This window comes from Myotis lucifugus, unplaced genomic scaffold, assembly GCF_000147115.1.
Source record: "Myotis lucifugus unplaced genomic scaffold, Myoluc2.0 scaffold_52, whole genome shotgun sequence".
Lineage (NCBI taxonomy): Eukaryota > Metazoa > Chordata > Mammalia > Chiroptera > Vespertilionidae > Myotis > Myotis lucifugus.
Genome location: NW_005871100.1, coordinates 6,869,614 through 6,880,045, shown reverse-complemented (window position 1 = coordinate 6,880,045; position 10,432 = coordinate 6,869,614). Strand labels below are relative to the sequence as shown.

General features: G+C 43.8%; 1 protein-coding gene across 2 annotated transcripts in view; it reads right to left on the bottom strand.

Moving 5' to 3' along the window:
• Positions 1–10,432, bottom strand: part of RAPGEF5 (Rap guanine nucleotide exchange factor 5) — a 196,304-nt gene that overhangs the window by 26,496 nt on the left and 159,376 nt on the right. For both annotated transcript variants that reach the window (XM_023753857.1, XM_014455916.2), the window contains 2 exons: positions 7,524–7,673; positions 3,459–3,556 (listed from right to left, as the gene is read on the bottom strand). In XM_023753857.1, coding sequence (XP_023609625.1) covers positions 3,459–3,556; positions 7,524–7,673 — 248 coding nt within the window. The remainder of the gene's footprint in view (positions 1–3,458; positions 3,557–7,523; positions 7,674–10,432) is intronic.

Genomic DNA, 10,432 nt, shown 5'->3' with positions numbered 1-10,432 from the left:
TCCATACATATAAAACCATGACATGTTTAAATTACATTCTACAAACATATGATTGTACCAGGAGCAAAGAAAGCATAACCAAGTATTTTGATTTTCCTCGGACTGGATCAAATATCAAATATCTTTTTGAACCATGATATTCTAGCATAATGCTATCACTAGATAATGGATCCTTTAAATACCTAGTCCAGTGATGGCAAACCTATGACATGCGTGTCAGAGGTGACACGCAAACTCATTTTTTTGGTTGATTTTTCTTTGTTAAATGGCATTTAAATATATAAAATAAATATCAAAAATATAAGTGTTTTACTATGGTTGCAAATACCAAAAAATTTCTATATGTGACACGGCATCAGAGTTAAGTTAGGGTTTTTCAAAATGCTGACATGCCAAGCTCAAAAGGTTCGCCATCACTGACCTAGTCACATGCATAAATATTCTTCAAAAAGAATTCACAGTTAAAAGAGCACCAGCATTTATTTGATCTTTTCTCTCCTTCCTTACCTCGTGAATGGAATTGAAGAGACTCCAATCAAAATTCATTAATTCCAGAGCAAGATCCCAAGTGTTCATTCCCAAGATCCTCAACGGCCTTTGCTGGGACTCCTCATTTTCTGCCAACGGTTCTAAACCAACAGAAGCAAAAGGACCCTCAGTGACCTCGATGTGCGACACTGCACTGGCTGCCTGTGGAAAGGCACTAGAAGCCCAGATCAGAAAAGCAATCTTGTCTGAGGGCACTTCATATTTCCCCCGATCTATTCACCTTCAGTGAGTTACAGCCAATTTAGGAAACAGCCTTGCAAATAGGAGAATGTGATCAATGAGTTGGCCAGCCCCCTGCCTCCCCGATGCGTGCCCGCACAAATCTGATTATAAAACACTGCCGGGCAGACAGCATAATGAAAGCAAAAGCTCTGAAGCTACTTGGGCTTCTGGTAGGAATTAATATGCCAGCAGGGTGAGTATAAAAACAAACAGAAGAAATGTCACGGCGCACTTCCATAAAGACAGACACGGTTTCTACAGGAAATGTGCTTAGTGAGACACACGTTCACACACTGTGCTACAGCGCTCGTGGGAAGCGAACACAATTTAAACGTGAAATAATATAAAATAAAAGTGACTTCATTTATACCGTGTGGTGGGGGATTATTTTAAGTATCAGTGCTTCCTTAAAATATGGCATGAAATTATTAAATGTCACCACAATTTTAAATCTACTGACACTGTTAAATGTATTAAAAATTATTCGGCCTCTTTTCAAAATATTTGACATTTTTAAATTAAAATAGAAATTCTCCCATTGGAGGGTGGACTTGAACAGTTAATGAAATAGTTACTGACTCGGAAAAGAAAGAATGCGACTTTGCAAACTACATGACATCGCAGGAGGGAGGCAATCGCTCCGATTCCAGGTATTAACCTCTGTTTCTAAACTGCAAAATAAACTATTTGCATTTTAGAATTTTTACATATATAAATAGTTTTTCTAATTAAAAAAAGGAATGGCAAAGGACCTTCACAGAGCTTTTCCACAGACTTGATTCTGCTCAGAGCAGGTCAAGGTACAAATTGTCCCCGTGTCCCCAGAGTGGGAGGCAGAGGGGAGCTCAGCCTGGGCGGATGGCCTGTGCACATGCAGATATGGAGGCGCTGAGGTGGGGACAAGCCAAGGCTTCTCAGGGATTGTCTGATGGGACCAGACGGAAACCAGGCTGCACGGCAGACACTTGGAGGGAGAGCCACGGGTTGAAAAGTAGCACTAACCTCGACTCACTGAGCTGGAGGCGTAAGGATATTTTCACATGGCCTTGAAGCCCTCCTACTCTCTCCCTAAATATGCCCCTTACCTTGATACTGCCCTACGGTTTATTCAAGGTTGTCTACCACCCTCTCGGAGAAATGCTTTCTATGTATTCCTCCATCCCATTCATCCAGGGCTCCAGTCCTGCTTTCCAAGAATATTATCTACAGGCAAGTATAGTGGATACTGGTGGTTTCATGTGCTATTCATCCTTTACAATGTCCCCTGTCAACTGAATTATTTTGGAGATAAAATACCTACAGCTATGATACTAATGGGGAAATGTTAGGTGGTATGCAAAGTTGGTGGGGGAAACATTCGAGGGCAGGACGGTGTCTGGCTCATCTTGGAATGTACTTTGTAGCATCCACTGGGACCCTGACTCGGGCCTGCCTTCTCCTCTTCTGCAGCTGGCCCTGGGCAGCGGAGATGAGAGCTCTGGGAATGCAGGTTCCCTCCACCACCAGGAGCCCAGAAAAGCCACACAGTAGATTGTGCTCCTTCACGGGGAGGGGTAAAGTCCACTCAATCTCATCATTTACTCAGAGATGCCGCGCTGCATCAGTGTGTCGTGTGTCACTGATGGAATTACATCATGTGCAGACACAGGCGAGTGACCTGTGGGATGCTCAGAACTGGAAAGGGCCCAAGTTAGAGCCGAATATAAATGGAAGCGACCCTAGCACTGTCCCCTCCGTGATTGTGGGAGGCTAGAGTAAGCTACTCAGCCTCTCCCAACTCCACAGGGTGACTGGGATGGCAAATGAGATTGTATATAAATTACTCAGCACCTACGTGTCTGGTAATAAGTATCCAAAATGACAGTGACTAATATTATGGCAGCTTGATATCCTGTAGGTAATTTAGCATAAAACGTGTGTTATTGTAAGCCAGGCTGGTTTACCTACATGGCATATACATTCCTCAGTTATATGTACACCAGGAGCCAGCTAGGCAGCCCCAGCCCAGGGATGACTCCATGACACAGACTGGGAACCAGGAGTCTAGAGGGTACAGTCACAACCTGGTAAAACGGGCTTCTTATGGGCAATGAACACTCCCATACAGAGAGAACCAAACACAGGTTTTTAGAAACAAGCATCTACTTAGGTGTCAATGTTCTTACATTTGAACTGAAATAACTTACAGTATGGTTCCTACATTTCCTTAACCGCTCACTCTTCAGTGGCATCCGAGGTCCCACTGTTATGAGACCATTTTGCACGGGGAAGGCTGACACCCCTTCTTCAAGAAAAGGGGTGCACTCCAGGAGCATCAAATGGATGCAAACCAAGGATGGAGTTTCTCCCTTAAATCCTCTCAGGGTGCATCTCTTGGCCTACTCTCCACATGTCCGCCAGAAAAGAAGACGTGGAATTAAGATCCATTGGTAAAGAAGTCACTTCTCTCAAATCCCTTGTTTCAGGGGCTCAGAGAGAAGGAGGATTTGACTGAGGAAGGGTTTAGAATTCCTCAAGTTGTGCGTCTTTGATTTGCCAAGGCAATGTTACTTGACACGTGTATTGTTGGTTAGAAGAGGAAACAATTCAATGTATTTTTCTGGCATTCATTATGAAACAGACACAAGTATGCTTTCAGTCTGACATCTGTGTCCGTGTGTTTCAAGTGCAAGGCTAAAGGTCCTCACCAAAGTGTCAGCCAGGTCTTTCCGGTAGACATATATCCGGCCAGATGCTTCCAGGGATTTGGAGATGGCCAGGTCATTGGGATGAAGTTCACGCTTTCCTATATTAAAAAAAAAATAATTTAGAAACACACAAACAGTAGTAGGCATACAAGGTGTATATGAAGAGTGAAATGCACCAAAGAAAAATATTTCAAAGTAAATAGGATGCAAAGTAGGTGGAATTGAGTTCTGCGTAGTCCAGGGGTGGGCAAACTTTTTGACTCGAGGGCCACAATGGGCTCTTAAACTGGACCGGGGGGCCAGAACAAAAGCATGGATGGAGTGTTTGTGTGAACTAATATAAATTCAAAGTAAACATCATTACATAAAAGGGTACGGTCTTTTTTTTTTTTAGTTTTATTCATTTCAAACGGGCCGTAGTTTGCCCACGGCTGGCGTAGTCTCTATAAATGACACCAATGATACTGTGGGGGCAGGGCCATCACTGCTCACTATCCATGAAGGAATCCTCTTATGAGTCTCTTAGGATATTTAGTCATTCTTTGGAATACAGAATATTTTAGGGGAGAAAGTACAATTTACTCATAACCCCAGCACTCTATGATAACCATATGATGGGAATATTGGTTAACATTTAGGCATACTTTTGTTCTGATTTTTATGTAAGAGAGAGAGAGAGAGAGAGAGAGAGAGAGAGAGTGTGTGTGTATTCATATACATACATATAGTGGCAATTATTTATACATATGCATACATATTTATTATGAATACATATATTTTTGATTACATAGTTTTATATTCTGATTTTTATTATAAGCACTTACGCATTTGTCAAAATTATTTACATATGTCATATTTAATTGGTTCCATAACAGTCTATTATACTATCATTTAATTTTCCCGCTTTTGTTGAACATTTCAGGTTTTCTAATTTTTTTGGTCATATAAATTAGATGGCAAGATGTATGCTAAATCCTAGCACAGGGCCTGGGATGTAGCAGGGGCTTGATAAATGGGATCTATTATTACCGCAGCCATAATATATACTGCTGAAGTCAACATCCTCATGCATAAATCTTTGGCTGCTTATAGATGATTTTCTCAAGATAGATTCCCAGTAGTGGGATTAGTGGGTCAAAGGGAATGAATATATTTGAAGTTTTTGGTGCAAACTGCCAAACTGTTTTCTAATACACTGACCAACACTGATCATTACTTTTGGTAAGTTGGCTTTTATTTTTTGCTGAAACCAAAAGCAGATTTGCAGTTTATTGTGTATTTCTTGACTGCCAGTGAAGCTGGAATTTTTCATATAATCTTCTTCCATTTTATTTTCCTTCTTGCAAATTGTCCCTGTCCTCTGACCATTTCTCTGCCATCGCTGGAGCTCTCCTGTACAATAGAGAAATGTATTCCTCCTAACAAGACGCAGGTGGGGATCGACCACAGGAATACTTGAGTTTATTCCCCTGTAATGCAATCAGCTCCCCGCCGCCCCCCCAAAGCAGCCCTTCTGATACCCAGCCTGGCTGGGAAAGGCGACATTCCACCTCTTTTTCTAGGTAACCTAATCAGCGTAAATGCCAAATTTTGTTTTGAACAGTTCTGCTTAATACAGAGCACACGAACGATAATCTAATACATTCTTTACAGCCCCACATTATAAAGATCAATAGCACTGTCATGTCGGGCTGTTGACGTGTGTAGTAAATGGTCCCACACGGCTGGGCTCAGAGGTTCTTCCATCTCCTCCCTCTTTGTTTGGCTACAATTTCTTGCAACCCTCTGTGTGCCCAGATGTACCTTCAATCTGAATTTATGAGAGCCATTCTGCACTTGCTATGGGATCGAATACCATGGCGTCTGACAGTAATTTTTCCAGGTGCTCAGAAATCCCCCCTTCTTTTCAGGTTTGTCACCATACTATAAAAGATTAAAGCCGAAAACATTTTAAGCTCTGAATATCTGGGTAGGTTGTTATTACATACATATACCTACCCTCGGTACAAAATAGCACAAAACCTACTGAAAGCTATAAGGATAACAGTAACAGTCTTTTTAGAAAAAGCCATGAAACCTACAAAAAGCCAACATCTTTAAACTTTTTTTTGACAGTCGATCTCATTGTCATTTTATTTTGCAGTAGCATTTGAAACATTATTTATTGAAAATTGTGTAATTAGAACAAGGAATACATTAAGCCCTGTTTTTTTCTTCTTCTTCATAAAAATATGATTGTTCAGGGGATATTAAGCTGCAGGCAGAAAGGTTCTTAATGGATGAAACTGCTGATTGATGGAAACTGATGGCACATTTCCAAACTGGTGGGATAATTCAAGAGATAAGCTGATATTTCTAGTGATGATTAGCAATGAGTCTACGCATATTAATTCGCCACTGCCCACCCGGGTGAATCTGATTTAATAGAGTGTAAAAATGGTATTTCATGGCCATCAGATAGAAACTGGGTAGTAAGAGAGCTGCTCATTAATTTCCAAGTTCACACATGGCCCTGTGGGGTCCCACGTGACTCTCTGGGGCCCCCCCAGTTCACTCAGGTCCTTTCTCCTCCAGCACTTCTGAGCGGGGACCCGGGACTACTTTTTGTAGTGTTACTGTCTTGAGAGGCAAATGTTGGTTTTGATGAAACTTAATATGTATTGTTTAGGATCATTTAATAATTTGGTCACTTAAAATTAAATATAACAATCATTTGTCACATCTAACTGGAATGTCTGAAATATTTTATTAAAAATTCAACCACTCTCTGATTAAAATTCATGTAATCCAGTTTCTCAAAGTTTTGCTCTTTGTTTTTCTAGGTCAGTGGTTCTCAACCTTGGCTGCACATTAGAATCACCTGGGAGTCTTTTTAAAATCCTGATTTCTGGGCCTCATCCTCCGGAAATTCTGTTTCTTTGTTATGGGGTGGGGCCACAACATTAGTAACAAAGAAACAGAATTTCCGGAGGATGGAGCCCAGAAATCGGGATTTCAAAAAGATTCCCAGATGATTCTAATGTGCAGCCAAGGTTGAGAACCACTGTTCTAGGTAATGTTTTGACGGGATGCACACCTAGGGCCCTAGGAGAGGGAGGAGGCCCTCTCGCTGACGAGGCTGGATCTGTCCGCGTTGCAATCCACTAGCCTGCAGGTGGGACGGTTTTACCTGGCTCCGAGTAACAAAGCAAGAGAAGCAGTGTTCGGTCCCATAATGCTCTCATGTCAAGTTAAATTCTGATATTCCTCTCCTGACTCTAGAATGCTAACAAAGGGTGAAGAGCAATGCGGTCATCTGCTCCCCTCCCCCACCCACCCGCTCACCTCCTCCCATTTTTCAATGCTAAGTCACTTCCTTTGTATTTTTCTCAGGGTTAATGAGATATTCAATAAAAACCATAAGCCAAAAAGGAGGCCAGCCTGCTGCAGTCTCACAGGCTCTGGTGAAAGCGAAGGGTCTGCTCAGGTCGCAGGGATCAATAGTGTCAGCTTGTAATCTGTGTGATCTTATTCCAAACAGACAAGAAACCATCCTCTGAGGATAAATGAGGCCCGAGAGGAGACAAAGCCATAAGCAGGCCTCCCTCCCCACGTCCACCTGCGGGAACATGGCCTGTGAGCTTCGGGCCTGTGGTGCAGGCTTTATTTCCTGCAGTCGGGAGTCTGTAAGTATTAAATCGTCAGCCAGCAATATGCCTAGCTCAAGGCTGTGCTTCTTTTTCCTTCCCAAAGTAATTTCATCCTTTAGCAATTTCCCACGTTAATTTAAATATGAAAACAGAGGGCTTATCTAGAGTACAAAATATGAGAAGCTTTCTAATGTATTTCCGAGCATGGGCATGCCTCTCTAAGCAGCTCTCAGGAAGGATGCTCAGCATCCCATGGTACCCGGCTGTCGTCATGGAAACTCCTCTGGTGGGCGGCATCTCATTGTCCCTGTGGCCGTCCAGCTGCGGACCCGAGGGGAACGCGCCGCACGCACGGTGACTCTGTATGAATGTGAACTCCCTCCCCTCGGAGGAGACCCAGCGAAAGGTTAGTGTTCGGGGACAGAAGAGCGCTCACCCCCGGAGAAGGAGACGGCCACCAGGGCCAGGTCCTCTTCCGCGTGCTGGATCTTCTCCGCCACGACTCTCAGGACCTCCTGGGCTGTACTGGACACTTTGGCCTTCACGCTGACATACGAGTGCTCCGTGATGTACACGTGGCAAAAAACTGCACAGGACAGAAGCCTAGTCAGTACACGGAGGGCCGTGGCTCTGAGGCACAGACTTTTCTAAAAATCAAGGTGCCCACCCTCTTCGTTTCACTAGTATGAAACATCCACAGCTAGATGTACCTACTGATGCACGCACGTGGGCGCCGGAGGGCATGTGCACACAAATGTGTGCTTGCACACACACGAGAAACAGACTTTATGTGCTACTGAGCGAGTCTGAGTAGGACTCGGGCTTCCCACACGGTCATGAGAGACCCAGGTGCGTGCTCACGGTGGAGCTGGTCGACCCAACACAGGGGAGTCCGCGGAACCTGTACTTTTGAGTTCCTTTTGTGAGGGTTACTGATCGCCCAAAGCAGTCTACTGAAATGTCTAGCATACATTTTTACTTTACCCTCCATTTCTGGACAGTCACAGTGACCCAATCAAGACCACCACATTTTGTTATTAGAATTCTCTTAAGCTTATCTAAAAATTCGTCATTTGCCATGGTTTTTGTGTACAGCCTTTTTATAATTCTTAATTTTTAACTTTATTTTTATTGCTGACATTATTACAGATGACCCCATATCCCCCCCTACTCCTGTAGCCCACCTCCACCCCCAACCCAGCCTCTGCCCTCTCTTCCCTCTGGCCATCACCACGCTGTGGTTTGTGTCTACGGGTTATGCATACATGCTCTTTGGCGAATCCCTTCACCTTCTTTCATCCGGTCCTCCCCTCCCCCTCTCCTCTGACATCTATCTGTCTGTTCCATGTATCCATGCCTCTGTTTCTATTTTGTCTGTCAGTTTATTTTGTTCATTAGATTCCACATATAAGTGAGACCATATGGTATCTGTCTTTGTCTGACGTGCTTATTTCACTTAGCACAATAATTTCCAGGCCCATCCATGCTGTTCAGTGGTGGTGAGTTTAGTTTCCAACTAGTGGTCACATTTCTAGCCATTTTAATTTCCTTTTTATTGTCTGCAGTGCTAATAATTATTACTAGGACATTATCACCAGCTGGGTGAACGGGTCCTGGTGAAATGCTTCTTTATGATTTGGTAGCAGAAACTGTTTTAATAGCAATCGAGATAACTGGCACATTACTGCTTATTTTCTCAGCTATTTTGAACAGTAGTGTCCCTGGGACACTATTACATGATCAAGGAGACAATAACGCCCAAAGGCTGTGTTTCCAGGCAACGTTACACTCTTCCCACCTTTTCCTCTTCTTTAGAAAAGACAGAAGGACAGTGATATACTGAGACATTTTTCTCTCCTATAATACGACATTTTTTAAAAAGGAGAGCAGCTGCTGGAGAAATTTCATATGAAATTTAAACGGCACCACACAATAACCCCAGGGATGTTTGCACAGAAATGCAAGTAAAGCAAAGACAAACTATGAGTTTACATGTGCCAACCTCAACGTAAGCGCGCCACCAGGAGGCACTGACAGTATTTAGCTTTTGGTTTCCTTGGGCGTGTCACTGAGACAACAGCATCTAACAAATAGTTGTTTGATATGTTGTCAACAGACTCCTGAGGGACAAAAAGGCCTTTTTCCTTGCATAGGAACATGGAACTTTTGAGCAAGGCAAAGATCCCATCTACAAGCCACTAAATGTGATGTAATTCACAGCTTGCTTAACAAACTGATGAACGAAAAGAGGCCAGGGCCTTGGAATACTCAGCTTGGAAAACGATGCAATTAAATTGTGGGACAAACAGGAAAGGAAGATCAGCAAGCAAGGAATTAGAGGTGAGACCATTTTGTTTGCTCTTCCACTTCTTATGACACAACAGCACCCTCGCGAGCAGCGTGATATATAAACACCACCACAGAAGTAGTATTCTTGTGACATTGCGCTAAGTGTTCAAGAGGCTGAGCAAATGTTAACGCTCTCACTTTGAACTGCAGTGCTGACTGAAAGGCCAGTTAAGGGAGAAGGTCTCTGAGTCACCTCGAGTGAACATTTTAATTGCTGTGTTTCCCTGCTCTGCACTTGACTCAGCCCTTATCCAAACAGGAGGAACCCGTGTTCTGTTCCGTTACAAAATGTTACCATAGAAAAGCATGTCAGCGTCTTCAGGGAGCTGTTTGCCCTCGTACTGACCGGTGGGCCCCGAGCCTTTGGGGCACTGATGGGCATGGACTGAGGACACGCTGGGCGTGGGGCACTGCCCAGCACCACCATGTCTTGCAGGAATTTTGATTGCACATCCTTCCTTTCATTATTCTCTCAGAGATTTCTTTTCTAAACATGCCCTGCACATGGGCTTCAGTGGCCTTTCCAGCTAGTCACAGGCCAGGGGCTGACGGGGGCGGGGGGGGGGGGCAGGGAAGGACCCAGAGGAAGGCTGCATTTCCAGGCAATTTTGCACCTCTTCCCAAGAATGGGGGAAGCTCTTTGCAGTCTCCTTTCCGTAGTTCCCAAATTGGGACTTGGCCAGTGTCCTTGGGCCTGGCCAGTGTGGCTCAGTGGTTGAGCACAGACCCAGGAACCAGATCATGGTTGGATTCCTGGTCAGGGCACATGACCAGGTTGCAGGCTCTATTCCCAGTAAGGGGTGTGCAGGAGGCAGCTGGTCCATGATTCTCTCTCATCACTGATGTTTCTATCTCTCTCCCCTCTCTGAAATCAATAAAAGCATAACTAAGAAAATGTCCTTGGTCCCGGGGGACACTATTACATGATGAAGAAAAGGGTAGCACCCAAAGCAAGAAAAGAAAAGCCATCATTTTTTGCTGCTAATGTGCTGGTTA